Source organism: Numenius arquata, chromosome 9 (assembly GCF_964106895.1).
Source record: "Numenius arquata chromosome 9, bNumArq3.hap1.1, whole genome shotgun sequence".
Taxonomy (NCBI): domain Eukaryota; kingdom Metazoa; phylum Chordata; class Aves; order Charadriiformes; family Scolopacidae; genus Numenius; species Numenius arquata.
Window position 1 is genome coordinate 26,610,950 of NC_133584.1, and position 24,011 is coordinate 26,634,960.

Below are 24,011 nucleotides of genomic sequence, written 5' to 3' on the forward strand. Positions count from 1 at the left end.
GGTGGGTGTGTTGGGAGGGGGGCGGTGGTGCGGGGCAGGGGGGGTGTTTGTTGGCGGGTGGGGGTGGGGGCTGTGGGGCCGTGTCGGGGGGCGGGAGGGGGGTGTCGGGGGCAGGAGAGGGCTGCTGTGGGGCAAAGGGGTGCCTACGGCCATACCACCCTGAGAACGCCCGATCTCGTCCGATCTCGGAAGCTAAGCAGGGTCGGGCCCGGTTAGTACTTGGATGGGAGACCGCCTGGGAATACCGGGTGCTGTAGGCTTTTGCCCGTCGGGGGGGTGGAGGGCTGAGCATGGTTTTGGTGGGGTGGGTGTGTTGGGAGGGGGGCGGTGGTGCGGGGCAGGGGGGGTGTTTGTTGGCGGGTGGGGGTGGGGGCTGTGGGGCCGTGTCGGGGGGCGGGAGGGGGGTGTCGGGGGCAGGAGAGGGCTGCTGTGGGGCAAAGGGGCGCCTACGGCCATACCACCCTGAGAACGCCCGATCTCGTCCGATCTCGGAAGCTAAGCAGGGTCGGGCCCGGTTAGTACTTGGATGGGAGACCGCCTGGGAATACCGGGTGCTGTAGGCTTTTGCCCGTCGGGGGGGTGGAGGGCTGAGCATGGTTTTGGTGGGGTGGGTGTGTTGGGAGGGGGGCGGTGGTGCGGGGCAGGGGGGGTGTTTGTTGGCGGGTGGGGGTGGGGGCTGTGGGGCCGTGTCGGGGGGCGGGAGGGGGGTGTCGGGGGCAGGAGAGGGCTGCTGTGGGGCAAAGGGGCGCCTACGGCCATACCACCCTGAGAACGCCCGATCTCGTCCGATCTCGGAAGCTAAGCAGGGTCGGGCCCGGTTAGTACTTGGATGGGAGACCGCCTGGGAATACCGGGTGCTGTAGGCTTTTGCCCGTCGGGGGGGTGGAGGGCTGAGCATGGTTTTGGTGGGGTGGGTGTGTTGGGAGGGGGGCGGTGGTGCGGGGCAGGGGGGGTGTTTGTTGGCGGGTGGGGGTGGGGGCTGTGGGGCCGTGTCGGGGGGCGGGAGGGGGGTGTCGGGGGCAGGAGAGGGCTGCTGTGGGGCAAAGGGGCGCCTACGGCCATACCACCCTGAGAACGCCCGATCTCGTCCGATCTCGGAAGCTAAGCAGGGTCGGGCCCGGTTAGTACTTGGATGGGAGACCGCCTGGGAATACCGGGTGCTGTAGGCTTTTGCCCGTCGGGGGGGTGGAGGGCTGAGCATGGTTTTGGTGGGGTGGGTGTGTTGGGAGGGGGGCGGTGGTGCGGGGCAGGGGGGGTGTTTGTTGGCGGGTGGGGGTGGGGGCTGTGGGGCCGTGTCGGGGGGCGGGAGGGGGGTGTCGGGGGCAGGAGAGGGCTGCTGTGGGGCAAAGGGGTGCCTACGGCCATACCACCCTGAGAACGCCCGATCTCGTCCGATCTCGGAAGCTAAGCAGGGTCGGGCCCGGTTAGTACTTGGATGGGAGACCGCCTGGGAATACCGGGTGCTGTAGGCTTTTGCCCGTCGGGGGGGTGGAGGGCTGAGCATGGTTTTGGTGGGGTGGGTGTGTTGGGAGGGGGGCGGTGGTGCGGGGCAGGGGGGGTGTTTGTTGGCGGGTGGGGGTGGGGGCTGTGGGGCCGTGTCGGGGGGCGGGAGGGGGGTGTCGGGGGCAGGAGAGGGCTGCTGTGGGGCAAAGGGGTGCCTACGGCCATACCACCCTGAGAACGCCCGATCTCGTCCGATCTCGGAAGCTAAGCAGGGTCGGGCCCGGTTAGTACTTGGATGGGAGACCGCCTGGGAATACCGGGTGCTGTAGGCTTTTGCCCGTCGGGGGGGTGGAGGGCTGAGCATGGTTTTGGTGGGGTGGGTGTGTTGGGAGGGGGGCGGTGGTGCGGGGCAGGGGGGGTGTTTGTTGGCGGGTGGGGGGTGGGGGCTGTGGGGCCGTGTCGGGGGGCGGGAGGGGGGTGTCGGGGGCAGGAGAGGGCTGCTGTGGGGCAAAGGGGTGCCTACGGCCATACCACCCTGAGAACGCCCGATCTCGTCCGATCTCGGAAGCTAAGCAGGGTCGGGCCCGGTTAGTACTTGGATGGGAGACCGCCCGGGAATACCGGGTGCTGTAGGCTTTTGCCCGTCGGGGGGGTGGAGGGCTGAGCATGGTTTTGGTGGGGTGGGTGTGTTGGGAGGGGGGCGGTGGTGCGGGGCAGGGGGGGTGTTTGTTGGCGGGTGGGGGTGGGGGCTGTGGGGCCGTGTCGGGGGGCGGGAGGGGGGTGTCGGGGGCAGGAGAGGGCTGCTGTGGGGCAAAGGGGTGCCTACGGCCATACCACCCTGAGAACGCCCGATCTCGTCCGATCTCGGAAGCTAAGCAGGGTCGGGCCCGGTTAGTACTTGGATGGGAGACCGCCTGGGAATACCGGGTGCTGTAGGCTTTTGCCCGTCGGGGGGGTGGAGGGCTGAGCATGGTTTTGGTGGGGTGGGTGTGTTGGGAGGGGGGCGGTGGTGCGGGGCAGGGGGGGTGTTTGTTGGCGGGTGGGGGTGGGGGCTGTGGGGCCGTGTCGGGGGGCGGGAGGGGGGTGTCGGGGGCAGGAGAGGGCTGCTGTGGGGCAAAGGGGTGCCTACGGCCATACCACCCTGAGAACGCCCGATCTCGTCCGATCTCGGAAGCTAAGCAGGGTCGGGCCCGGTTAGTACTTGGATGGGAGACCGCCTGGGAATACCGGGTGCTGTAGGCTTTTGCCCGTCGGGGGGGTGGAGGGCTGAGCATGGTTTTGGTGGGGTGGGTGTGTTGGGAGGGGGGCGGTGGTGCGGGGCAGGGGGGGTGTTTGTTGGCGGGTGGGGGTGGGGGCTGTGGGGCCGTGTCGGGGGGCGGGAGGGGGGTGTCGGGGGCAGGAGAGGGCTGCTGTGGGGCAAAGGGGCGCCTACGGCCATACCACCCTGAGAACGCCCGATCTCGTCCGATCTCGGAAGCTAAGCAGGGTCGGGCCCGGTTAGTACTTGGATGGGAGACCGCCTGGGAATACCGGGTGCTGTAGGCTTTTGCCCGTCGGGGGGGTGGAGGGCTGAGCATGGTTTTGGTGGGGTGGGTGTGTTGGGAGGGGGGATGTGGTGCGGGGCAGGGGGGGTGTTTGTTGGCGGGTGGGGGTGGGGGCTGTGGGGCCGTGTCGGGGGGCGGGAGGGGGGTGTCGGGGGCAGGAGAGGGCTGCTGTGGGGCAAAGGGGCGCCTACGGCCATACCACCCTGAGAACGCCCGATCTCGTCCGATCTCGGAAGCTAAGCAGGGTCGGGCCCGGTTAGTACTTGGATGGGAGACCGCCTGGGAATACCGGGTGCTGTAGGCTTTTGCCCGTCGGGGGGGTGGAGGGCTGAGCATGGTTTTGGTGGGGTGGGTGTGTTGGGAGGGGGGCGGTGGTGCGGGGCAGGGGGGGTGTTTGTTGGCGGGTGGGGGTGGGGGCTGTGGGGCCGTGTCGGGGGGCGGGAGGGGGGTGTCGGGGGCAGGAGAGGGCTGCTGTGGGGCAAAGGGGTGCCTACGGCCATACCACCCTGAGAACGCCCGATCTCGTCCGATCTCGGAAGCTAAGCAGGGTCGGGCCCGGTTAGTACTTGGATGGGAGACCGCCTGGGAATACCGGGTGCTGTAGGCTTTTGCCCGTCGGGGGGGTGGAGGGCTGAGCATGGTTTTGGTGGGGTGGGTGTGTTGGGAGGGGGGCGGTGGTGCGGGGCAGGGGGGGTGTTTGTTGGCGGGTGGGGGTGGGGGCTGTGGGGCCGTGTCGGGGGGCGGGAGGGGGGTGTCGGGGGCAGGAGAGGGCTGCTGTGGGGCAAAGGGGTGCCTACGGCCATACCACCCTGAGAACGCCCGATCTCGTCCGATCTCGGAAGCTAAGCAGGGTCGGGCCCGGTTAGTACTTGGATGGGAGACCGCCTGGGAATACCGGGTGCTGTAGGCTTTTGCCCGTCGGGGGGGTGGAGGGCTGAGCATGGTTTTGGTGGGGTGGGTGTGTTGGGAGGGGGGCGGTGGTGCGGGGCAGGGGGGGTGTTTGTTGGCGGGTGGGGGTGGGGGCTGTGGGGCCGTGTTGGGGGGCGGGAGGGGGGTGTCGGGGGCAGGAGAGGGCTGCTGTGGGGCAAAGGGGTGCCTACGGCCATACCACCCTGAGAACGCCCGATCTCGTCCGATCTCGGAAGCTAAGCAGGGTCGGGCCCGGTTAGTACTTGGATGGGAGACCGCCTGGGAATACCGGGTGCTGTAGGCTTTTGCCCGTCGGGGGGGTGGAGGGCTGAGCATGGTTTTGGTGGGGTGGGTGTGTTGGGAGGGGGGCGGTGGTGCGGGGCAGGGGGGGTGTTTGTTGGCGGGTGGGGGTGGGGGCTGTGGGGCCGTGTCGGGGGGCGGGAGGGGGGTGTCGGGGGCAGGAGAGGGCTGCTGTGGGGCAAAGGGGCGCCTACGGCCATACCACCCTGAGAACGCCCGATCTCGTCCGATCTCGGAAGCTAAGCAGGGTCGGGCCCGGTTAGTACTTGGATGGGAGACCGCCTGGGAATACCGGGTGCTGTAGGCTTTTGCCCGTCGGGGGGGTGGAGGGCTGAGCATGGTTTTGGTGGGGTGGGTGTGTTGGGAGGGGGGATGTGGTGCGGGGCAGGGGGGGTGTTTGTTGGCGGGTGGGGGTGGGGGCTGTGGGGCCGTGTCGGGGGGCGGGAGGGGGGTGTCGGGGGCAGGAGAGGGCTGCTGTGGGGCAAAGGGGCGCCTACGGCCATACCACCCTGAGAACGCCCGATCTCGTCCGATCTCGGAAGCTAAGCAGGGTCGGGCCCGGTTAGTACTTGGATGGGAGACCGCCTGGGAATACCGGGTGCTGTAGGCTTTTGCCCGTCGGGGGGGTGGAGGGCTGAGCATGGTTTTGGTGGGGTGGGTGTGTTGGGAGGGGGGCGGTGGTGCGGGGCAGGGGGGGTGTTTGTTGGCGGGTGGGGGTGGGGGCTGTGGGGCCGTGTCGGGGGGCGGGAGGGGGGTGTCGGGGGCAGGAGAGGGCTGCTGTGGGGCAAAGGGGTGCCTACGGCCATACCACCCTGAGAACGCCTGATCTCGTCCGATCTCGGAAGCTAAGCAGGGTCGGGCCCGGTTAGTACTTGGATGGGAGACCGCCTGGGAATACCGGGTGCTGTAGGCTTTTGCCCGTCGGGGGGGTGGAGGGCTGAGCATGGTTTTGGTGGGGTGGGTGTGTTGGGAGGGGGGCGGTGGTGCGGGGCAGGGGGGGTGTTTGTTGGCGGGTGGGGGTGGGGGCTGTGGGGCCGTGTCGGGGGGCGGGAGGGGGGTGTCGGGGGCAGGAGAGGGCTGCTGTGGGGCAAAGGGGCGCCTACGGCCATACCACCCTGAGAACGCCCGATCTCGTCCGATCTCGGAAGCTAAGCAGGGTCGGGCCCGGTTAGTACTTGGATGGGAGACCGCCTGGGAATACCGGGTGCTGTAGGCTTTTGCCCGTCGGGGGGGTGGAGGGCTGAGCATGGTTTTGGTGGGGTGGGTGTGTTGGGAGGGGGGATGTGGTGCGGGGCAGGGGGGGTGTTTGTTGGCGGGTGGGGGTGGGGGCTGTGGGGCCGTGTCGGGGGGCGGGAGGGGGGTGTCGGGGGCAGGAGAGGGCTGCTGTGGGGCAAAGGGGCGCCTACGGCCATACCACCCTGAGAACGCCCGATCTCGTCCGATCTCGGAAGCTAAGCAGGGTCGGGCCCGGTTAGTACTTGGATGGGAGACCGCCTGGGAATACCGGGTGCTGTAGGCTTTTGCCCGTCGGGGGGGTGGAGGGCTGAGCATGGTTTTGGTGGGGTGGGTGTGTTGGGAGGGGGGCGGTGGTGCGGGGCAGGGGGGGTGTTTGTTGGCGGGTGGGGGTGGGGGCTGTGGGGCCGTGTCGGGGGGCGGGAGGGGGGTGTCGGGGGCAGGAGAGGGCTGCTGTGGGGCAAAGGGGTGCCTACGGCCATACCACCCTGAGAACGCCTGATCTCGTCCGATCTCGGAAGCTAAGCAGGGTCGGGCCCGGTTAGTACTTGGATGGGAGACCGCCTGGGAATACCGGGTGCTGTAGGCTTTTGCCCGTCGGGGGGGTGGAGGGCTGAGCATGGTTTTGGTGGGGTGGGTGTGTTGGGAGGGGGGCGGTGGTGCGGGGCAGGGGGGGTGTTTGTTGGCGGGTGGGGGTGGGGGCTGTGGGGCCGTGTCGGGGGGCGGGAGGGGGGTGTCGGGGGCAGGAGAGGGCTGCTGTGGGGCAAAGGGGCGCCTACGGCCATACCACCCTGAGAACGCCCGATCTCGTCCGATCTCGGAAGCTAAGCAGGGTCGGGCCCGGTTAGTACTTGGATGGGAGACCGCCTGGGAATACCGGGTGCTGTAGGCTTTTGCCCGTCGGGGGGGTGGAGGGCTGAGCATGGTTTTGGTGGGGTGGGTGTGTTGGGAGGGGGGCGGTGGTGCGGGGCAGGGGGGGTGTTTGTTGGCGGGTGGGGGTGGGGGCTGTGGGGCCGTGTCGGGGGGCGGGAGGGGGGTGTCGGGGGCAGGAGAGGGCTGCTGTGGGGCAAAGGGGCGCCTACGGCCATACCACCCTGAGAACGCCCGATCTCGTCCGATCTCGGAAGCTAAGCAGGGTCGGGCCCGGTTAGTACTTGGATGGGAGACCGCCTGGGAATACCGGGTGCTGTAGGCTTTTGCCCGTCGGGGGGGTGGAGGGCTGAGCATGGTTTTGGTGGGGTGGGTGTGTTGGGAGGGGGGATGTGGTGCGGGGCAGGGGGGGTGTTTGTTGGCGGGTGGGGGTGGGGGCTGTGGGGCCGTGTCGGGGGGCGGGAGGGGGGTGTCGGGGGCAGGAGAGGGCTGCTGTGGGGCAAAGGGGTGCCTACGGCCATACCACCCTGAGAACGCCCGATCTCGTCCGATCTCGGAAGCTAAGCAGGGTCGGGCCCGGTTAGTACTTGGATGGGAGACCGCCTGGGAATACCGGGTGCTGTAGGCTTTTGCCCGTCGGGGGGGTGGAGGGCTGAGCATGGTTTTGGTGGGGTGGGTGTGTTGGGAGGGGGGCGGTGGTGCGGGGCAGGGGGGGTGTTTGTTGGCGGGTGGGGGTGGGGGCTGTGGGGCCGTGTCGGGGGGCGGGAGGGGGGTGTCGGGGGCAGGAGAGGGCTGCTGTGGGGCAAAGGGGTGCCTACGGCCATACCACCCTGAGAACGCCTGATCTCGTCCGATCTCGGAAGCTAAGCAGGGTCGGGCCCGGTTAGTACTTGGATGGGAGACCGCCTGGGAATACCGGGTGCTGTAGGCTTTTGCCCGTCGGGGGGGTGGAGGGCTGAGCATGGTTTTGGTGGGGTGGGTGTGTTGGGAGGGGGGCGGTGGTGCGGGGCAGGGGGGGTGTTTGTTGGCGGGTGGGGGTGGGGGCTGTGGGGCCGTGTCGGGGGGCGGGAGGGGGGTGTCGGGGGCAGGAGAGGGCTGCTGTGGGGCAAAGGGGCGCCTACGGCCATACCACCCTGAGAACGCCCGATCTCGTCCGATCTCGGAAGCTAAGCAGGGTCGGGCCCGGTTAGTACTTGGATGGGAGACCGCCTGGGAATACCGGGTGCTGTAGGCTTTTGCCCGTCGGGGGGGTGGAGGGCTGAGCATGGTTTTGGTGGGGTGGGTGTGTTGGGAGGGGGGCGGTGGTGCGGGGCAGGGGGGGTGTTTGTTGGCGGGTGGGGGTGGGGGCTGTGGGGCCGTGTCGGGGGGCGGGAGGGGGGTGTCGGGGGCAGGAGAGGGCTGCTGTGGGGCAAAGGGGTGCCTACGGCCATACCACCCTGAGAACGCCCGATCTCGTCCGATCTCGGAAGCTAAGCAGGGTCGGGCCCGGTTAGTACTTGGATGGGAGACCGCCTGGGAATACCGGGTGCTGTAGGCTTTTGCCCGTCGGGGGGGTGGAGGGCTGAGCATGGTTTTGGTGGGGTGGGTGTGTTGGGAGGGGGGCGGTGGTGCGGGGCAGGGGGGGTGTTTGTTGGCGGGTGGGGGTGGGGGCTGTGGGGCCGTGTCGGGGGGCGGGAGGGGGGTGTCGGGGGCAGGAGAGGGCTGCTGTGGGGCAAAGGGGCGCCTACGGCCATACCACCCTGAGAACGCCCGATCTCGTCCGATCTCGGAAGCTAAGCAGGGTCGGGCCCGGTTAGTACTTGGATGGGAGACCGCCTGGGAATACCGGGTGCTGTAGGCTTTTGCCCGTCGGGGGGGTGGAGGGCTGAGCATGGTTTTGGTGGGGTGGGTGTGTTGGGAGGGGGGATGTGGTGCGGGGCAGGGGGGGTGTTTGTTGGCGGGTGGGGGTGGGGGCTGTGGGGCCGTGTCGGGGGGCGGGAGGGGGGTGTCGGGGGCAGGAGAGGGCTGCTGTGGGGCAAAGGGGCGCCTACGGCCATACCACCCTGAGAACGCCCGATCTCGTCCGATCTCGGAAGCTAAGCAGGGTCGGGCCCGGTTAGTACTTGGATGGGAGACCGCCTGGGAATACCGGGTGCTGTAGGCTTTTGCCCGTCGGGGGGGTGGAGGGCTGAGCATGGTTTTGGTGGGGTGGGTGTGTTGGGAGGGGGGCGGTGGTGCGGGGCAGGGGGGGTGTTTGTTGGCGGGTGGGGGTGGGGGCTGTGGGGCCGTGTCGGGGGGCGGGAGGGGGGTGTCGGGGGCAGGAGAGGGCTGCTGTGGGGCAAAGGGGTGCCTACGGCCATACCACCCTGAGAACGCCCGATCTCGTCCGATCTCGGAAGCTAAGCAGGGTCGGGCCCGGTTAGTACTTGGATGGGAGACCGCCTGGGAATACCGGGTGCTGTAGGCTTTTGCCCGTCGGGGGGGTGGAGGGCTGAGCATGGTTTTGGTGGGGTGGGTGTGTTGGGAGGGGGGCGGTGGTGCGGGGCAGGGGGGGTGTTTGTTGGCGGGTGGGGGTGGGGGCTGTGGGGCCGTGTCGGGGGGCGGGAGGGGGGTGTCGGGGGCAGGAGAGGGCTGCTGTGGGGCAAAGGGGTGCCTACGGCCATACCACCCTGAGAACGCCCGATCTCGTCCGATCTCGGAAGCTAAGCAGGGTCGGGCCCGGTTAGTACTTGGATGGGAGACCGCCTGGGAATACCGGGTGCTGTAGGCTTTTGCCCGTCGGGGGGGTGGAGGGCTGAGCATGGTTTTGGTGGGGTGGGTGTGTTGGGAGGGGGGCGGTGGTGCGGGGCAGGGGGGGTGTTTGTTGGCGGGTGGGGGTGGGGGCTGTGGGGCCGTGTCGGGGGGCGGGAGGGGGGTGTCGGGGGCAGGAGAGGGCTGCTGTGGGGCAAAGGGGTGCCTACGGCCATACCACCCTGAGAACGCCCGATCTCGTCCGATCTCGGAAGCTAAGCAGGGTCGGGCCCGGTTAGTACTTGGATGGGAGACCGCCTGGGAATACCGGGTGCTGTAGGCTTTTGCCCGTCGGGGGGGTGGAGGGCTGAGCATGGTTTTGGTGGGGTGGGTGTGTTGGGAGGGGGGCGGTGGTGCGGGGCAGGGGGGGTGTTTGTTGGCGGGTGGGGGTGGGGGCTGTGGGGCCGTGTCGGGGGGCGGGAGGGGGGTGTCGGGGGCAGGAGAGGGCTGCTGTGGGGCAAAGGGGTGCCTACGGCCATACCACCCTGAGAACGCCCGATCTCGTCCGATCTCGGAAGCTAAGCAGGGTCGGGCCCGGTTAGTACTTGGATGGGAGACCGCCTGGGAATACCGGGTGCTGTAGGCTTTTGCCCGTCGGGGGGGTGGAGGGCTGAGCATGGTTTTGGTGGGGTGGGTGTGTTGGGAGGGGGGCGGTGGTGCGGGGCAGGGGGGGTGTTTGTTGGCGGGTGGGGGTGGGGGCTGTGGGGCCGTGTCGGGGGGCGGGAGGGGGGTGTCGGGGGCAGGAGAGGGCTGCTGTGGGGCAAAGGGGCGCCTACGGCCATACCACCCTGAGAACGCCCGATCTCGTCCGATCTCGGAAGCTAAGCAGGGTCGGGCCCGGTTAGTACTTGGATGGGAGACCGCCTGGGAATACCGGGTGCTGTAGGCTTTTGCCCGTCGGGGGGGTGGAGGGCTGAGCATGGTTTTGGTGGGGTGGGTGTGTTGGGAGGGGGGATGTGGTGCGGGGCAGGGGGGGTGTTTGTTGGCGGGTGGGGGTGGGGGCTGTGGGGCCGTGTCGGGGGGCGGGAGGGGGGGTGTCGGGGGCAGGAGAGGGCTGCTGTGGGGCAAAGGGGCGCCTACGGCCATACCACCCTGAGAACGCCCGATCTCGTCCGATCTCGGAAGCTAAGCAGGGTCGGGCCCGGTTAGTACTTGGATGGGAGACCGCCTGGGAATACCGGGTGCTGTAGGCTTTTGCCCGTCGGGGGGGTGGAGGGCTGAGCATGGTTTTGGTGGGGTGGGTGTGTTGGGAGGGGGGCGGTGGTGCGGGGCAGGGGGGGTGTTTGTTGGCGGGTGGGGGTGGGGGCTGTGGGGCCGTGTCGGGGGGCGGGAGGGGGGTGTCGGGGGCAGGAGAGGGCTGCTGTGGGGCAAAGGGGTGCCTACGGCCATACCACCCTGAGAACGCCTGATCTCGTCCGATCTCGGAAGCTAAGCAGGGTCGGGCCCGGTTAGTACTTGGATGGGAGACCGCCTGGGAATACCGGGTGCTGTAGGCTTTTGCCCGTCGGGGGGGTGGAGGGCTGAGCATGGTTTTGGTGGGGTGGGTGTGTTGGGAGGGGGGCGGTGGTGCGGGGCAGGGGGGGTGTTTGTTGGCGGGTGGGTGTGGGGGCTGTGGGGCCGTGTCGGGGGGCGGGAGGGGGGTGTCGGGGGCAGGAGAGGGCTGCTGTGGGGCAAAGGGGTGCCTACGGCCATACCACCCTGAGAACGCCCGATCTCGTCCGATCTCGGAAGCTAAGCAGGGTCGGGCCCGGTTAGTACTTGGATGGGAGACCGCCCGGGAATACCGGGTGCTGTAGGCTTTTGCCCGTCGGGGGGGTGGAGGGCTGAGCATGGTTTTGGTGGGGTGGGTGTGTTGGGAGGGGGGCGGTGGTGCGGGGCAGGGGGGGTGTTTGTTGGCGGGTGGGGGTGGGGGCTGTGGGGCCGTGTCGGGGGGCGGGAGGGGGGTGTCGGGGGCAGGAGAGGGCTGCTGTGGGGCAAAGGGGTGCCTACGGCCATACCACCCTGAGAACGCCCGATCTCGTCCGATCTCGGAAGCTAAGCAGGGTCGGGCCCGGTTAGTACTTGGATGGGAGACCGCCTGGGAATACCGGGTGCTGTAGGCTTTTGCCCGTCGGGGGGGTGGAGGGCTGAGCATGGTTTTGGTGGGGTGGGTGTGTTGGGAGGGGGGCGGTGGTGCGGGGCAGGGGGGGTGTTTGTTGGCGGGTGGGGGTGGGGGCTGTGGGGCCGTGTCGGGGGGCGGGAGGGGGGTGTCGGGGGCAGGAGAGGGCTGCTGTGGGGCAAAGGGGTGCCTACGGCCATACCACCCTGAGAACGCCCGATCTCGTCCGATCTCGGAAGCTAAGCAGGGTCGGGCCCGGTTAGTACTTGGATGGGAGACCGCCTGGGAATACCGGGTGCTGTAGGCTTTTGCCCGTCGGGGGGGTGGAGGGCTGAGCATGGTTTTGGTGGGGTGGGTGTGTTGGGAGGGGGGCGGTGGTGCGGGGCAGGGGGGGTGTTTGTTGGCGGGTGGGGGTGGGGGCTGTGGGGCCGTGTCGGGGGGCGGGAGGGGGGTGTCGGGGGCAGGAGAGGGCTGCTGTGGGGCAAAGGGGTGCCTACGGCCATACCACCCTGAGAACGCCCGATCTCGTCCGATCTCGGAAGCTAAGCAGGGTCGGGCCCGGTTAGTACTTGGATGGGAGACCGCCTGGGAATACCGGGTGCTGTAGGCTTTTGCCCGTCGGGGGGGTGGAGGGCTGAGCATGGTTTTGGTGGGGTGGGTGTGTTGGGAGGGGGGCGGTGGTGCGGGGCAGGGGGGGTGTTTGTTGGCGGGTGGGGGTGGGGGCTGTGGGGCCGTGTCGGGGGGCGGGAGGGGGGTGTCGGGGGCAGGAGAGGGCTGCTGTGGGGCAAAGGGGTGCCTACGGCCATACCACCCTGAGAACGCCCGATCTCGTCCGATCTCGGAAGCTAAGCAGGGTCGGGCCCGGTTAGTACTTGGATGGGAGACCGCCTGGGAATACCGGGTGCTGTAGGCTTTTGCCCGTCGGGGGGGTGGAGGGCTGAGCATGGTTTTGGTGGGGTGGGTGTGTTGGGAGGGGGGCGGTGGTGCGGGGCAGGGGGGGTGTTTGTTGGCGGGTGGGGGTGGGGGCTGTGGGGCCGTGTCGGGGGGCGGGAGGGGGGTGTCGGGGGCAGGAGAGGGCTGCTGTGGGGCAAAGGGGTGCCTACGGCCATACCACCCTGAGAACGCCCGATCTCGTCCGATCTTGGAAGCTAAGCAGGGTCGGGCCCGGTTAGTACTTGGATGGGAGACCGCCTGGGAATACCGGGTGCTGTAGGCTTTTGCCCGTCGGGGGGGTGGAGGGCTGAGCATGGTTTTGGTGGGGTGGGTGTGTTGGGAGGGGGGTGGTGGTGCGGGGCAGGGGGGGTGTTTGTTGGCGGGTGGGGGTGGGGGCTGTGGGGCCGTGTCGGGGGGCGGGAGGGGGGTGTCGGGGGCAGGAGAGGGCTGCTGTGGGGCAAAGGGGTGCCTACGGCCATACCACCCTGAGAACGCCCAATCTCGTCCGATCTCGGAAGCTAAGCAGGGTCGGGCCCGGTTAGTACTTGGATGGGAGACCGCCTGGGAATACCGGGTGCTGTAGGCTTTTGCCCGTCGGGGGGGTGGAGGGCTGAGCATGGTTTTGGTGGGGTGGGTGTGTTGGGAGGGGGGCGGTGGTGCGGGGCAGGGGGGGTGTGTGGTGTTGGTTTTTTGTCTTTTTTTTTTTGTTTTTTATGTGTGGGTATTCATTTCTCGGAAACTCGCATTTTGCAGCTTTTTTGTTTTGTGAAGGGAATTTAAGGGTTTTGGGCTCGGGTTTTTAGTGCTTTGCTATGTCTTTTTTTTTTTTAAAGCTTACTGTGGTGCCTTTCTTGCTCCTGCCACACTGCACCCCACCGCCTGTTCCTCCATCGCTTGTGCTGTTGGTGTCCTGCAGTCACAGCCTGCTCTAGGTGAAGAGCCCTTGGGTGTCTGCGAGGGGCCGCGCCATGCTCTGGAATGCCCACTGCAGGATTCCATCCCAAGTGCCCTGCGGGACAGTCCCAGGTTGGTCAGCTCTTGCCATCCCATTCCCTGTACCCCCCCACCGAGGGCTATCCCAGCTGTCCCTGCCTCACCCACAGCCCCATATCACCCTGTGGGTCACAGTAGAGACATGTCTTCTGTAGATGGACTCTACCTGTTGGTGTTCCCCCCTCCTGAGTGCCGTACCTCGCCCAGCAGCGTATCGAGCTCGTCCCTGCTCATTACTGGGTCACTGCCGAGGGAGCCGTCCTCTGCCTGTGGGAGGAGACATGCCCAGCTCTCCTGCCTGCCCTCTGCCCACACCCCTCTGGGTCAGGGCTGGTGACCAGATTCAGCTCCTCACCTGGCGCAGCCTCATCCTGTGCTCCGCGTCCCCTCAGACACAGCTTGACTCCAGCTACAGTCAGCTTGTCCCTCGCCCAGCCTGAATCACCATTCCCCTCATCCCTCCCTGCCTCCCTACCCACCGCTGCCGCCTCACCCAGCCCCTTTCCCTCTGGCGCCGGTTGTACTCACCTTTGCTGGCTGTAGCGGGTGGTCACTGGCCCCTGCGGTGCCCTCCAGGCTGTCTGTGTCCAGGGTGCCCGCGCAGGTCATGCAGAGCCGCAGTCCCCTACAGCCGTCAGGGGTGACACAGACCATCAGGGCAGCCCCTCTCCATGGGAGGATTTAAGGCAGGGGTGCAGCAGAAGGTGGGGGGGACTCACCCGGTGTCCCCACTCAGCACGGGACAGTGTCGGGGTGCGGGGATCTGGGTGAAACAGCGGCCACAGACGCTCCTGTCACCTCTGCCGCGCTGGGTGTCACACACCTCCTCCTCTGGGATCTCAGGGGGTCTCTCCACAGCCACATCTGCCTCCAGCAGCCGGCCCGGCTCAGCCATACTCGCCACGCAGGAGCCGCACCGCCACATCCCGCTGCACAGCCAGAGCAAGGTGGTGAGCGACAGCCGGGGGGTTGGGGGGGGGGGGAGGGCACTGGGATCCCCAGGGTGCCCTGGGCTCACCTGGGGACACGGGGCAGCGGGGGCACCAGGCAGGTGAGGTGGAAGGCCCTGGGGCAACCGTCGCAGCAGATGAGCTCACCACCGTCACCGCACACTGCGCACTCGTCCTCATTCTCCTGCCCCGGGGGAGCAGGCAGGGGGGTCACTGTCACCAGCTCCCCCCCTCTTCCTCCCCCAAGGTGGCACTGGCAGACAGCTTGCACCCGTGGCTGTCCATGCTGGCAGGGGAGCCCATTGCCTCCCCCCTCTTGTCCTCTACCCCCACATCACCCCCACCAAACCCTTCCATGGTCAGGGGTCGGGGGGGGGGTTGTATCCCCGTGACACCCTCCCCCCCCCCCATCAGCTGAGCCCCAGGGTGCCAGCGCTCGGCCAGGCCAAAGGGACATGCAATGGACACCCGGGCTCACCAGGCACCTCTCGGGGCGCTGACATGCCAGTGCTCACCTGGTGGGGCGCAGGGTTCTGACTGTGCATGGTGGGCACCGGCAGCCGGCCCTGTGGCTGCACTCGGGGCTCCCCACTCTGCGGGCAGAACAGGAGAGGGGTCTGGGAGAGCTGCTGGGACAGCCCGGTGCGGGGGGGACACCCCCAGGGCCATGGGTGTGCTGTCAGGCAGGGACGACCCCTGCTGCAAAAGGTGGTGGTGGGGGGTGAAAGCGGGTGGTGGTGGGGGAGTCCATACGCTTTGGGATGCCTTAGGCCGGGCGGGGGGCTTCAGGCTGCGGCTTCTGCTCCTGGACCCCGGCTCCTCACAGGTGGCTGGGGCGTACGGCTCGTCCCCGGCTTTGCTACCCGTCCTGGAGGTGCCTGCAAGCGAAGCCGAGAGCAGCTCTGTGGGGACCCCCCCTCCTGCCACCCCCATTGCCTGGGGGGGATAAGGAGGGGCTTCCCCCCCCCCCCCTTCCCACAAGGCCAGCCAGGCCAGGCTGCACCTACCCGGCTCCGGCACGTGTTTGATGAGGATGCCCTCGACAGCCCCACGGGTGACGGGCACCTCGCTGCCCGCCACGGCCACCGCTCTCTGCACCGAGGTGGCCACGGCCTGGAGGGCTGTGGGCCGGGGGGGGGGTGGGGGGTGGCTTAGCGGGACGGTAGCCCCCTCCTCTGCCCCCAACTGCAGGCAAACGGGGGGGGGACAGGCAGACACTGGCCCGGGGGGAGTCAGCACTCACCACCAGCATGGGGAGCACGGGGGACATCTCTGCCCTCCGGCTTCTTCACAGTCCTCGCCTTCGCCATGGGCCCTGTGGGGTTGCAAAGGCATCGTGGGGGGGGGGGGGGGGGAGGGGGGCACAGTACCCCGACACACCTTGGGGACCCCTCCCCAGCATCCCACCCCATCTCCACCCCACTCCTGGTCTCCGTACCGGGGCTGGCAGTGTGCCGCGGGGAGGGCTGCGTCACCCGGGCCCCCTCCCGCTCCTCGGGGGCTTTCCTCTTGCTTTGGGGTCTGTGCGGGGCTGGCGCTGTGGGGCTGGGGGAGAGACGCCTGCCTCGGCGCTGCCGCCCCAGCTCCACCTCTGCAAAGGGGACAGGGAGAGGGGACAGGCACAGCCGGCCCCGGGTGTCACCCCTGCCCACGGGCAGCCCTGGTGAGTGCCGGTCCCTCCTCCCTCCATCTTTGTCCCCCTGCTACCTCTGGGGAAGGCGCCGCGGAGGGGCCGCAGCCGGCTGTACCGCTCCAGGTTGTAGTCCTTGAAGAGGACGTCCCAGAAGTCGCGGAGGGCGGCAGCGTCGCGGCCCAATAGCCAGGTGAGCAGGGCATGGAAAGCGCGGTGGGAGCCTTCCCGCTCCGTCCGGCTCAGCGTCTCCTGCCGGTGCCACCGTGGCCCGTCAGCACTTTGTCCCGGTGCCGCCAGCTCCGGGCTCCCCACGGCAGAGCCCGGCCTCACCTTAAAGACGTGCTCGGGGACGACATCGTGGTCAGCCAGGCCGTGCAGCAGCGGGAAGACGTCGTCCACCGCCATGGCGATCTCGGTGCGGTGCAGCTTCAGCAGGTGACGCAGGTCCCCCTCGCCCCCCGGCCCCGCCATGCTGCCAGGACACGGCTGGGGACACGCAGCCCGCCCCGACGCTCCCCTTTAATACGCCGTGGCCGCCGACAGCGGAAACTTCATCAGGCTCCCGCGGCCCCACTCATTTCTGTACGAGGTCGCGTAACCTGAGATCATTCCCCTCGCCACCGGTTGTCCCCGTGGCATGGCTGGGCTTGCCCCTGTGGCACCACCGCACCCCCAGCCCTGGGGTCGGGCTGCTCCCCGGCTCAGGGCATCAGCCGCCGAAGGACACCCAACCCCGCAGTGACCACCCCAGGTGCCGGCGCTGGGGCCCCCACCTCTCCTGTCATCCAAAATTTCTGGACTTTCCATGGCACCTGCTTCTCTCATCCAGAAACTCAGCCGCAGGAGCACGTGGGAAGGAACGCCCTGACGGCAGAGGTGAGGGGGGGGGGGAATGGGACCGTGCACCCCGGCAAGCTGTGAACCACCTTCCGCGGGCCGGCGGGAAAGCACTGACACCAAAGAAACCTTAAAAATGCTCTCTTGGGTTCAATTAGGGCTGCTGAACGAGCAAATGGCACGTTCGGAGCATCGCCCTGCTGCCCTCCAGCCTGCCAGAGGGATGGCAGTGCCAGCAGCAAGCCCGGGGATTACCTGGGCAGGCGCTGCCCATGGCAGGCTCTGTCATCACCCAGAAATTGGGCAATAAAGTGATTTCACTGGACACATGCTGCTGTAAAAAAACTTGGAGCCGGGGGAAGCTGACTCCCTGGGAGCATCATAGAAAACTCTGGGGGTCTGGATGCTCCCTACCAGGTGGCTGGGAAAGAGCAAGCTTCAAAGCTCCTATCCCCATTCCCAAACATTTGAGATTTCCCCAGGATTAAATTTCAGCCTCTCTCCCTCTGGAGATATGTCCCTGCTGCCCAGGAGGCTCAGCCGGGGGGACTGGAAAGGGGTGGGAGAGGGGATGCTCTGCTGCACGGACTGAAGCCGTATGGGTAGGAACGCTCATCAGTAAGTCCTAAAAGACTGGAGCAGTATCCGCTGGCTCCGAAGCTGTGCCAGGAGGAAGCGGCTGCTGTCCAGAAACTCGGGAAGAATAACAAGACAACACCCTCCGCGAGAGCAGGAAATACCCTCATACATGTCTGCTTAATAAATCAGTGTGTTTACCCACAGAAACGCTTGCCCTGGAGCTCCTTTCAGCATTGGGGGTGACTTTTCCCATGGAGGCACCAGGATGGGGGTCAGACAGGCCCTGTGCCGGGTTCCCGTGCCCCACACTGAGATTTCAGTGCTCAGCTCTGCCGTGGCGGGGACGGCTTCGCCACCGCCTGCCTGATGTAACCCCTTTCTCCAGGGGACAAAACCACAGCTGTCAGGTGAAAGAGGAGCTTCATCTCCCCTCCTGGAGCTCCTCTGCAGCCCAGCCACAGGCACTGAGCACAGGCACACTCGTGACACAGTCTCAGATCTGCTCCACCCTTCCCAGGAAAACCATTTTCCCCTCGGGTCCCACCTGCAGTGCCACGGTTTTGTCACCGTCACCCTGCGTTAAGCTGTCTGGCCCCTCTCTGTGCCCACCCACCAGGGTGACGGGAGCTCCTTCACAGCCACGAGCCGTGTGCCCACAGCGCCGGGCTTGGACTTGTTTTAAATTCCAACTTTGTGACTGTTTCCGTGCTCTGAATCACCGACAGATTGTTTTCCACCTCCAGCCCGCTCAGCAGTGCAGTGATTTGCGTTTTGGGGTTGTTTTTTCACGTTCCTTCCCCTTTCTACGCCACGCAGGCAGCAGAGCAGCGGCTGCCGGGTGCCATGTGAGGAGGCACATGCATCCTGGGATATCAGACATACAACCTCGCTTAGAGCAGACCTCGGCAGCCGTAAGGTACTTGTAAGGGCCATGAAAAGTCAGTTTTGGCTGGCAAAGGGGTGTAAAACCCTCCCTGGGGCTGGCACGAGCCCTGAGGAGCCTGGCCACGCTCGGCTTTGGGGACACCCTCTCTTTCCTATTGCTCCCCTTGCAGAAATAAGGCAGGTGAGCTCCATCTGAGCTCAAAGGCTGAAGATGTTTCTCCACAAACACCCAGCTAAATCAACAACTCAACAGCCATCAAAAGCATTTGTAGACCCTGGGACACACCTTAATTCCATCCTCCCGTGAAAAGCTCCTGAAGCAAACGCACCCTTCCCAGCATTTCTTCCTTTCCCTTCCACGCTGAGGTCCCATGGTGCGAACCATCGGCCCCACATGCCTCTGGGGCACCACTTGTCCCATTCTCATCTCATCCAAGTCCCTGAATCCCAGCTGGAAGAGAACACGCAGAAGCGGGGAACCCACCTGCAAGATCACCCCAGGGAAGGCAGGGTGTCCCCGCTGCCTCGTCTCCCATATCCACCTCCACGAGCCTGACCACACCGAGAGCCCAAGTGAAACGCTGCCACCACACGCAGAGGCTTCATCCCTCTCCCCTTACCTTCGACGGCTCCAGCATTTCTGGGATAAAAAGAGGGCTCTGGGTGGGGCCCTGATCCTAGATCCCAGCTTCCCTACCGCTGCCCCACGCAGTCTGGATGAGAGCGGGTCCACCTGCACGAGCCCGGGAGGCAGAGCTGGAGTAGAGAAGATTTATTTTAGCTTCAGTTTCCTCTTTCCTCCCCCTTTAGAAAGAAAAAACAAAAGCCCAGAAGTATGTTATATTAATTTATTTGGGACACACCAAAAAAGGAAAGTCAACAACTGTTAACGTACAAAAGTACAGAATCCTGGGACAAGATTTACTGTCCTGATTAAAAAGGCACCATGGTCCCAAAAAAAAAAAAAAAAAGAGTAATCAGAATACATCATTTAGAAATTTTCCCCCTGTTGCAGCAGAAACAGAGCCAGGCTTTGGCTCCATCCACAGTCAAACCCAGTTAAAAAAAAAAAAAACAACAAACAAGTAATGATTTAAATGCGATAAACACTGCTCAGCCTGTACAAGTTGTCATGAAAAGAATCACAGCCTAGAGAGGTGGTCGGACTTTTTTTTTTTTCTTTTTTAAAACAGCAAAGGTGACAAACCACCAAGTGTATGACTGAGGAAGACAGCAGACTCCTGACGTCTTCAGCTTGACTTTCTGTGAGACACGTCAGTTAAACTGAAACTAGAAGGCTGAGTGTGGGGCTTCTGAATGAAATGTAATTCCCTGTGGCATACAGGAAGTCAGATTCGACCGCCTTGAAATTCCCTGAATCCCTGAAAATCATAAAGCACTAGACAGCTGTGTTCCATATTTGAGTCAACCCTGGTGGATTTGCTTTACACACGAGCATTTATACTGTCAGCTATATTTGTAATACAAAGGGGGGGAGGGGAGGGGTTACAGCAGTTATTAAAACAAAACAAACCAAAAATCTACTTCGGCGAGGTCCGAGCTTGGCTATATTCCCTGCTGAAACAGAGCTGCTGGTGTAAAAGCCCAGTGAGAGGCTCAAGTCCAGCACCTCAGGGCTGGAAGGCAAATAGTTTAAACGTGACATAATTTGCACGGGGAAGTCAGTGAAGCACGTCAGAGAGAGGAGGAGAGAGAGGGCTGCGAACTCTCAAGCAGCGGAGGCTGAAGGGTGTTGCAGAAGGTGGGCGCGTGCTATTCAACCTGCAACGACACTACCAGTGATGCAGAATACACTGAGTTCACTACGTATTTTGGAGCAACTTACCATGAAGAACTTCTCAGAGACACAGAATAAAGATCCCGGCAATTACTAACGAGCAAGGTCACTGGGAAGCCGATGCATCGCTCGGAGCCGGACGGATCCGTCCGTAGGCGGAAGGGACGGAGCAGAGGGACACCGGAGCCTGCCCGAGCAGCAAGGCTGGGGCCACCGCCTCTTGAGCTCATTAGCTCTGCTGCATCCCAATCAGACCAGCAGCTCATTTGCGTTTCATTCCTCCTTTGGCGTAGGACTTCAAAGCAGTCCAAGAACTGATTCATCAAAAGTAAAGGAACTGTCAAAATTATTCGTACATGCATTTATTGTTAAAGGGAGCAAAAGCCAAAGAATGAAACAGCACGAGTTTATGTCAGTAAAACGATGTGCAGGGCGGAGAGGAAAGAAACCGGGGGAAAAGCTGAGATACTGGAGTGGGGAAACCAACGTTCACACTGAAAGGTAAATTTGAAAACCAGGCAAGTTTGCGCTCTTTCTACCAGAGAACTTCTGTGGACAAATAGAGACTTGGGGGGTTTTTAATTTTCAGTGCAGTCTGGCAAGGTTTGGGAATCTCACCAGAGAGATCTCCAGCACTGGGTTTCACTGAAAGTTCAAGTCTCTCATCTTTAAAAACCAGTAAAGCAACTCTAACTAAAAACGACAGATACCCTGGTACTGCAGGTATCTGAAAAACACAAGACACGTCACTGCTCAGGATGTACGTGGGCAAGAGGGTTACACTTTGCTCAAACAAATGCCGGGTGGAAAACTACCGTTTCCACCCTGCTGGTCTGCACGGACCTTGTGGGGTGGAAAAGCAAGCCCAGACTCAGGTGCCTTTTGCTGCAAATACCACAGCTACCCACACCTGGGAAGGCTTTTTCTTCCCTATATCCTAAGAAGGCAGGATAACAGTCTATAAAATTCTTCCCAACTTAAAACTAAATAACACAATTTGCATCTTTCCCCCTACCTTTCCCCTTCCCTCCCCCCAAGAAGATAAAACGTTATAACTTCATTTAGAATTCACGCCTCAGATCCTAGATTTAGGGACTCTGCTGTTAAAACTCATCCAATTATGGGAAGCTTTTATCCTGATCAAGGAAACGTCATTAAAATAGAATCTAGAATAAAACATTCAGAATCGACAATGCTTTTACAGCCAAAGCACTCAAATGTCTCCTGATCTCTCTCTCTCCCCCCCTCCTCAAGCAAGAGAGCAATCTCTTCACAAAACCACAGGCTGCCTCCCCGGGACTGGGTAATACAAGCTGAAAAACAGCTTCCTTCCTCGCAGAAGTGCCAGGTTCTGCTGAAAGGGGCCTAGCACCTTTCACTCCCACCACAACCAGCAGGAGTTAGGGCTTTTCAGCAGACAAATTTTCTATTAGCAACAAGTCCAAGTTATTTCCCTGCAGTAAATCCGAGTCCTGTTTTCGTACTGTTAGGCCACCACTGGCTCAGAAATGGTGAGAGACTTCTAAAACCCCACAGATGCAGGCAGGACCTTGGAAGAAGAGGCTTATATACTACGTAACCTTAGATCATCTGCTACGTTTGAGCCTTCACTTCGTTAGCCGCTCACTGCCTGTCCTTCCAAATTCACGTGTTTTAGTCCTTGCCGCTGTTGTTGCCGTCCCATCACTCTTCCCCGGAGGCAGGATGTTCCTGAGCTCTGGCTTGGGGATCTACAACAATCACTTCCAATTGACGGTGGGATTTCAAACTTGCCTAACGTGTGCATTGCCACCTTGTACTCCAGCAGCTCTGCCTGACGACCGCGGCACGCGCTAGCAGTTTTTGACCTTCTCCACAGTCTCGTAGAACCCAGGCCTAACTCTCCTGATGCTCATCCGTATATGCTGGCACTCCAGGGGCATGGCAGCGCTCGCAGGAGTTGTGGTGCACCGGCGCTTCCTTCTGCCCCGCAGCGAAAAGGCCGGAGCCCCGCCATTCTCCTCCTCCGCGGGGTAGGATTCATCCACGCTCGTGCCTTCGTCTGATTGCTCGTCACTTTTATATTTCATTTCCTTCGCTTTGTTTCCTTCCTTCTCCTCCTTGGCGAGTTTTCTGAAGTGCTCCAGACATTGTATCTTTTGTCTTCTTTCCATCATCTTCAGTTCTTGTTTGTCTGTGAAATCTTCATAGTACATTTTTCTTTCGCTTCTTTGATCTTCAAGAAATTTCCACTCGATGCTAGTCATTTTTATTCCACTGTATTCCTCCAGTTTATTTCTCGTCTGCGTGTCTGTACAAAACACGTCAAAGAGCTGCTCTGAACTCTCATTGAATTTGTCTGCTCGCTCGGTAAAAGCCTGGTTCTGTCTCTGCTTTCTGGTCTGATACAATCTGGTAAACTCCTCGTACATTTTGAGGATAAGTTTCTTTATATTTTGCGTCGCAATGGTGTGCAAGTTGCAAACCAACCAGTGCTCTTGCAGGTGCTCAGCAAGCAACTGGGCTGCATCCTCTTTGGATCGCTGGGCCTGGCCAGCTCTTTTGGGCTGCAATAAATACAGCATGTTTTGAACCACATCCTTCTTGGTTGGCAGTATTCCCTGGGTGAAGCCTGAAGACTCTACATATTCAACAGTTCCCAGAGTCTTCCGTGCTCTCACCTCGGTATCCAGTGATTCCATCACTGCTCGTTTATCTTGTAGTTACGACATAATCTGAAAGATGGAAGGGGGGTGGGGAGGGAACAAACCAAAGAGCAGTATGTCAAATGAAGCAATTTTTTTTTCTTTTTCTGCAACGAAAATAAACATATGAGAAAGCGTGCTCAGACCAATAAGATGTGGGATTTTATGGTGTACTCCGTTGCTGTTGGATGGCTGCTGTTAGCCCAGCCCATTTAAACATCTGCATGTCGAGACTATCTCCCTCCTCTCTGCGGTTCTTAAAGCCTAATACGGTGTGCTTGTTTATGTTAATCAGGTTTTAATTGGGTTTTGGACTTCACATTGTAAATTACAGTAAATCAAGACCGCCTAGGGCACCAGACTTCAACACCGGCACGCGAAGACAGGCATGCCTCAACACCAGCTGCACCACAACGCTGCACACTTCCTCGATTCCTCCTCTATCGGTACGGGGCTGCCTAAAACGGGCGAGTTCGTCTCCCCCGTGGCTCCTCCGGCCTTGCCCCCTCCCGGGAGTGGCCCCGAAGCACCGGCTCGCCCTTCCGCTGCCCTCCACCCCTCCCTACCCCCCGACCGAGACCCCGCCGGCAGCACCGAGGCCTGGGCCAAGGATTACTCATGGGCCCTGCCTAGGCCCGGCCAGCCCCGCAGCATGACTGGCACTTTTCCCGGCCGCGCAGGCGGCGCGGGGAGCCGGGCCCAGCGGCACCGCGGCTTTTCACCCGCCGCTCGGCCCCTCCGCCCGCCGCCGCCCCGGCTACGAGGCTGGGGGCGGAGAGGCTGGAGGAACCACGAGGCCCGGGCCCGCCGAGAACGCAGGGCCCCAGGCAGGCCCGCGGGCCGCACGCCGCCTCGGCCTCCCCTCGGCCGGCGGCTCCCGGAGACGGGGGCGCGCCGGGGAACTGCGGGGCCGCCACCGAGGGGGAAGCGGGAGAGGGGTCGGGGCCGCCTCCCCTTCCCCGCGGCGCTGAGTCACGGCGCGGTGCCGGGAGGGCCCCGGGCGCCACCCGCCCGCCCCGCCTGAGGCCTCCTGCGGGCCGCGGGCCCCGGGCGAGGGTCGGCGGCGCCTGGCGCGCCCTGCCCCCGGCCCGGCCCAGCCCCTCCCCTCCCCGGGGCTCACCGCCATCTTGGAGGGGGGTCTGCGGAGCCTGCGCAGGAAGGAGTGGGGGGAACAGGCCGAGGTTACCGCCGCCATCTTGGAGAGGGGCAGCGCCGCGGCAGCTCCCTCCCGCCCTCTACCCGGAAGGGCCGCCCCTTCCGCCCCCCCGTCTCGATGGCGTGCGCCGGAAGCGCCCTCCGCCTCGCGCCCTGCCCTTTCCGCCTGGCGCGGCGGCACCAGCCGCCGGGATTGGCCGAGGGGGGAGGAGGGAGCGGCGCGTGAGCGTGAGCGCGCGGCGGCGGGGTGGGGCTGGAGGCGCAGGGTCCCGCGCGGATCCCGGGCGGAGCCCGATTGGGTGCGCCGCGGACGCCGCCTGCCCGGAGGCCAATGGGAGCCCCGCGGGCTCGGGTTCCCCTGGCCAATGGGCGGGCGCGGGGAGTGTTGTGAGGATGGC

At 64.0% G+C, this 24,011-nt stretch overlaps 2 protein-coding genes and 42 non-coding genes across 44 annotated transcripts; 42 read left to right on the forward strand and 2 right to left on the reverse strand.

Annotated features, from left to right (window-relative positions):
- The first annotated feature begins 141 nt into the window (after positions 1-141).
- LOC141468965 (5S ribosomal RNA) lies at positions 142-260 on the forward strand. The gene has a single exon (XR_012463414.1). It is a non-coding gene; the product is annotated as a 5S ribosomal RNA (ribosomal RNA).
- A 184-nt stretch (positions 261-444) lies between these two features.
- LOC141468967 (5S ribosomal RNA) lies at positions 445-563 on the forward strand. Its single transcript, XR_012463416.1, has one exon. It is a non-coding gene; the product is annotated as a 5S ribosomal RNA (ribosomal RNA).
- Positions 564-747: 184 nt separating this feature from the next.
- Positions 748-866, forward strand: LOC141468968 (5S ribosomal RNA). The gene has a single exon (XR_012463417.1). It is a non-coding gene; the product is annotated as a 5S ribosomal RNA (ribosomal RNA).
- Positions 867-1,050: 184 nt separating this feature from the next.
- LOC141468969 (5S ribosomal RNA) lies at positions 1,051-1,169 on the forward strand. Its single transcript, XR_012463418.1, has one exon. It is a non-coding gene; the product is annotated as a 5S ribosomal RNA (ribosomal RNA).
- Positions 1,170-1,353: 184 nt separating this feature from the next.
- On the forward strand, positions 1,354-1,472 carry LOC141468970 (5S ribosomal RNA). Its single transcript, XR_012463419.1, has one exon. It is a non-coding gene; the product is annotated as a 5S ribosomal RNA (ribosomal RNA).
- A 184-nt stretch (positions 1,473-1,656) lies between these two features.
- Positions 1,657-1,775, forward strand: LOC141468971 (5S ribosomal RNA). The gene has a single exon (XR_012463420.1). It is a non-coding gene; the product is annotated as a 5S ribosomal RNA (ribosomal RNA).
- Positions 1,776-1,960: 185 nt separating this feature from the next.
- LOC141468921 (5S ribosomal RNA) lies at positions 1,961-2,079 on the forward strand. Its single transcript, XR_012463375.1, has one exon. It is a non-coding gene; the product is annotated as a 5S ribosomal RNA (ribosomal RNA).
- A 184-nt stretch (positions 2,080-2,263) lies between these two features.
- LOC141468972 (5S ribosomal RNA) lies at positions 2,264-2,382 on the forward strand. Its single transcript, XR_012463421.1, has one exon. It is a non-coding gene; the product is annotated as a 5S ribosomal RNA (ribosomal RNA).
- A 184-nt stretch (positions 2,383-2,566) lies between these two features.
- LOC141468973 (5S ribosomal RNA) lies at positions 2,567-2,685 on the forward strand. The gene has a single exon (XR_012463422.1). It is a non-coding gene; the product is annotated as a 5S ribosomal RNA (ribosomal RNA).
- A 184-nt stretch (positions 2,686-2,869) lies between these two features.
- Positions 2,870-2,988, forward strand: LOC141468975 (5S ribosomal RNA). The gene has a single exon (XR_012463423.1). It is a non-coding gene; the product is annotated as a 5S ribosomal RNA (ribosomal RNA).
- A 184-nt stretch (positions 2,989-3,172) lies between these two features.
- On the forward strand, positions 3,173-3,291 carry LOC141468976 (5S ribosomal RNA). The gene has a single exon (XR_012463424.1). It is a non-coding gene; the product is annotated as a 5S ribosomal RNA (ribosomal RNA).
- Positions 3,292-3,475: 184 nt separating this feature from the next.
- LOC141468977 (5S ribosomal RNA) lies at positions 3,476-3,594 on the forward strand. Its single transcript, XR_012463425.1, has one exon. It is a non-coding gene; the product is annotated as a 5S ribosomal RNA (ribosomal RNA).
- A 184-nt stretch (positions 3,595-3,778) lies between these two features.
- On the forward strand, positions 3,779-3,897 carry LOC141468979 (5S ribosomal RNA). Its single transcript, XR_012463427.1, has one exon. It is a non-coding gene; the product is annotated as a 5S ribosomal RNA (ribosomal RNA).
- Positions 3,898-4,081: 184 nt separating this feature from the next.
- Positions 4,082-4,200, forward strand: LOC141468980 (5S ribosomal RNA). The gene has a single exon (XR_012463428.1). It is a non-coding gene; the product is annotated as a 5S ribosomal RNA (ribosomal RNA).
- A 184-nt stretch (positions 4,201-4,384) lies between these two features.
- LOC141468981 (5S ribosomal RNA) lies at positions 4,385-4,503 on the forward strand. Its single transcript, XR_012463429.1, has one exon. It is a non-coding gene; the product is annotated as a 5S ribosomal RNA (ribosomal RNA).
- A 184-nt stretch (positions 4,504-4,687) lies between these two features.
- LOC141468982 (5S ribosomal RNA) lies at positions 4,688-4,806 on the forward strand. Its single transcript, XR_012463430.1, has one exon. It is a non-coding gene; the product is annotated as a 5S ribosomal RNA (ribosomal RNA).
- A 184-nt stretch (positions 4,807-4,990) lies between these two features.
- On the forward strand, positions 4,991-5,109 carry LOC141468923 (5S ribosomal RNA). Its single transcript, XR_012463377.1, has one exon. It is a non-coding gene; the product is annotated as a 5S ribosomal RNA (ribosomal RNA).
- Positions 5,110-5,293: 184 nt separating this feature from the next.
- LOC141468983 (5S ribosomal RNA) lies at positions 5,294-5,412 on the forward strand. The gene has a single exon (XR_012463431.1). It is a non-coding gene; the product is annotated as a 5S ribosomal RNA (ribosomal RNA).
- Positions 5,413-5,596: 184 nt separating this feature from the next.
- Positions 5,597-5,715, forward strand: LOC141468984 (5S ribosomal RNA). The gene has a single exon (XR_012463432.1). It is a non-coding gene; the product is annotated as a 5S ribosomal RNA (ribosomal RNA).
- A 184-nt stretch (positions 5,716-5,899) lies between these two features.
- Positions 5,900-6,018, forward strand: LOC141468925 (5S ribosomal RNA). The gene has a single exon (XR_012463379.1). It is a non-coding gene; the product is annotated as a 5S ribosomal RNA (ribosomal RNA).
- A 184-nt stretch (positions 6,019-6,202) lies between these two features.
- LOC141468985 (5S ribosomal RNA) lies at positions 6,203-6,321 on the forward strand. Its single transcript, XR_012463433.1, has one exon. It is a non-coding gene; the product is annotated as a 5S ribosomal RNA (ribosomal RNA).
- Positions 6,322-6,505: 184 nt separating this feature from the next.
- On the forward strand, positions 6,506-6,624 carry LOC141468986 (5S ribosomal RNA). The gene has a single exon (XR_012463434.1). It is a non-coding gene; the product is annotated as a 5S ribosomal RNA (ribosomal RNA).
- Positions 6,625-6,808: 184 nt separating this feature from the next.
- On the forward strand, positions 6,809-6,927 carry LOC141468987 (5S ribosomal RNA). Its single transcript, XR_012463435.1, has one exon. It is a non-coding gene; the product is annotated as a 5S ribosomal RNA (ribosomal RNA).
- A 184-nt stretch (positions 6,928-7,111) lies between these two features.
- On the forward strand, positions 7,112-7,230 carry LOC141468927 (5S ribosomal RNA). The gene has a single exon (XR_012463380.1). It is a non-coding gene; the product is annotated as a 5S ribosomal RNA (ribosomal RNA).
- A 184-nt stretch (positions 7,231-7,414) lies between these two features.
- Positions 7,415-7,533, forward strand: LOC141468988 (5S ribosomal RNA). The gene has a single exon (XR_012463436.1). It is a non-coding gene; the product is annotated as a 5S ribosomal RNA (ribosomal RNA).
- Positions 7,534-7,717: 184 nt separating this feature from the next.
- LOC141468991 (5S ribosomal RNA) lies at positions 7,718-7,836 on the forward strand. The gene has a single exon (XR_012463438.1). It is a non-coding gene; the product is annotated as a 5S ribosomal RNA (ribosomal RNA).
- Positions 7,837-8,020: 184 nt separating this feature from the next.
- On the forward strand, positions 8,021-8,139 carry LOC141468992 (5S ribosomal RNA). The gene has a single exon (XR_012463439.1). It is a non-coding gene; the product is annotated as a 5S ribosomal RNA (ribosomal RNA).
- A 184-nt stretch (positions 8,140-8,323) lies between these two features.
- LOC141468993 (5S ribosomal RNA) lies at positions 8,324-8,442 on the forward strand. The gene has a single exon (XR_012463440.1). It is a non-coding gene; the product is annotated as a 5S ribosomal RNA (ribosomal RNA).
- Positions 8,443-8,626: 184 nt separating this feature from the next.
- LOC141468994 (5S ribosomal RNA) lies at positions 8,627-8,745 on the forward strand. The gene has a single exon (XR_012463441.1). It is a non-coding gene; the product is annotated as a 5S ribosomal RNA (ribosomal RNA).
- Positions 8,746-8,929: 184 nt separating this feature from the next.
- LOC141468995 (5S ribosomal RNA) lies at positions 8,930-9,048 on the forward strand. Its single transcript, XR_012463442.1, has one exon. It is a non-coding gene; the product is annotated as a 5S ribosomal RNA (ribosomal RNA).
- Positions 9,049-9,232: 184 nt separating this feature from the next.
- Positions 9,233-9,351, forward strand: LOC141468996 (5S ribosomal RNA). The gene has a single exon (XR_012463443.1). It is a non-coding gene; the product is annotated as a 5S ribosomal RNA (ribosomal RNA).
- Positions 9,352-9,535: 184 nt separating this feature from the next.
- LOC141468997 (5S ribosomal RNA) lies at positions 9,536-9,654 on the forward strand. The gene has a single exon (XR_012463444.1). It is a non-coding gene; the product is annotated as a 5S ribosomal RNA (ribosomal RNA).
- A 184-nt stretch (positions 9,655-9,838) lies between these two features.
- LOC141468998 (5S ribosomal RNA) lies at positions 9,839-9,957 on the forward strand. Its single transcript, XR_012463445.1, has one exon. It is a non-coding gene; the product is annotated as a 5S ribosomal RNA (ribosomal RNA).
- A 185-nt stretch (positions 9,958-10,142) lies between these two features.
- Positions 10,143-10,261, forward strand: LOC141468999 (5S ribosomal RNA). The gene has a single exon (XR_012463446.1). It is a non-coding gene; the product is annotated as a 5S ribosomal RNA (ribosomal RNA).
- A 184-nt stretch (positions 10,262-10,445) lies between these two features.
- LOC141468928 (5S ribosomal RNA) lies at positions 10,446-10,564 on the forward strand. Its single transcript, XR_012463381.1, has one exon. It is a non-coding gene; the product is annotated as a 5S ribosomal RNA (ribosomal RNA).
- Positions 10,565-10,748: 184 nt separating this feature from the next.
- LOC141468922 (5S ribosomal RNA) lies at positions 10,749-10,867 on the forward strand. Its single transcript, XR_012463376.1, has one exon. It is a non-coding gene; the product is annotated as a 5S ribosomal RNA (ribosomal RNA).
- Positions 10,868-11,051: 184 nt separating this feature from the next.
- LOC141469000 (5S ribosomal RNA) lies at positions 11,052-11,170 on the forward strand. Its single transcript, XR_012463447.1, has one exon. It is a non-coding gene; the product is annotated as a 5S ribosomal RNA (ribosomal RNA).
- A 184-nt stretch (positions 11,171-11,354) lies between these two features.
- Positions 11,355-11,473, forward strand: LOC141469002 (5S ribosomal RNA). Its single transcript, XR_012463449.1, has one exon. It is a non-coding gene; the product is annotated as a 5S ribosomal RNA (ribosomal RNA).
- Positions 11,474-11,657: 184 nt separating this feature from the next.
- On the forward strand, positions 11,658-11,776 carry LOC141469003 (5S ribosomal RNA). The gene has a single exon (XR_012463450.1). It is a non-coding gene; the product is annotated as a 5S ribosomal RNA (ribosomal RNA).
- A 184-nt stretch (positions 11,777-11,960) lies between these two features.
- On the forward strand, positions 11,961-12,079 carry LOC141469004 (5S ribosomal RNA). Its single transcript, XR_012463451.1, has one exon. It is a non-coding gene; the product is annotated as a 5S ribosomal RNA (ribosomal RNA).
- A 184-nt stretch (positions 12,080-12,263) lies between these two features.
- LOC141468929 (5S ribosomal RNA) lies at positions 12,264-12,382 on the forward strand. The gene has a single exon (XR_012463382.1). It is a non-coding gene; the product is annotated as a 5S ribosomal RNA (ribosomal RNA).
- Positions 12,383-12,566: 184 nt separating this feature from the next.
- Positions 12,567-12,685, forward strand: LOC141468930 (5S ribosomal RNA). Its single transcript, XR_012463383.1, has one exon. It is a non-coding gene; the product is annotated as a 5S ribosomal RNA (ribosomal RNA).
- Positions 12,686-13,254: 569 nt separating this feature from the next.
- On the reverse strand, positions 13,255-16,146 carry AIRE (autoimmune regulator). The gene is made up of 10 exons (XM_074153895.1): positions 16,006-16,146; positions 15,750-15,924; positions 15,481-15,633; positions 15,286-15,357; positions 14,796-15,163; positions 14,558-14,635; positions 14,111-14,226; positions 13,812-14,021; positions 13,621-13,717; positions 13,255-13,359 (listed from the first exon to the last, which is right to left on the reverse strand). Exons 1-10 carry the CDS (start codon positions 16,144-16,146, stop codon positions 13,255-13,257), a joined length of 1,515 nt encoding a protein of 504 aa, XP_074009996.1.
- A 2,671-nt stretch (positions 16,147-18,817) lies between these two features.
- LOC141468429 (uncharacterized) lies at positions 18,818-22,470 on the reverse strand. Its single transcript, XM_074153512.1, has one exon. It carries the CDS (start codon positions 22,453-22,455, stop codon positions 21,607-21,609), a length of 849 nt encoding a protein of 282 aa, XP_074009613.1. The 5' UTR covers positions 22,456-22,470; the 3' UTR covers positions 18,818-21,606.
- Between the last annotated feature and the right edge of the window lie 1,541 nt (positions 22,471-24,011).

Excerpts from the sequence above, each read along its gene's own strand:
- AIRE (XM_074153895.1), bottom strand. The coding sequence starts at position 16,146 with ATGGCGGGGCCGGGGGGCGAGGGGGACCTGCGTCACCTGCTGAAGCTG. Across the intron at positions 15,925-16,005 it reads TCCCCGAGCACGTCTTTAAG|GAGACGCTGAGCCGGACGGA; the intron begins GTGAGGCCGGGC and ends TGGCACCGGCAG. Across the intron at positions 14,022-14,110 it reads CCGCTGCCCCGTGTCCCCAG|CGGGATGTGGCGGTGCGGCT; the intron begins GTGAGCCCAGGG and ends CTGGCTGTGCAG.
- LOC141468429 (XM_074153512.1), bottom strand. The coding sequence starts at position 22,455 with ATGGAATCACTGGATACCGAGGTGAGAGCACGGAAGACTCTGGGAACT.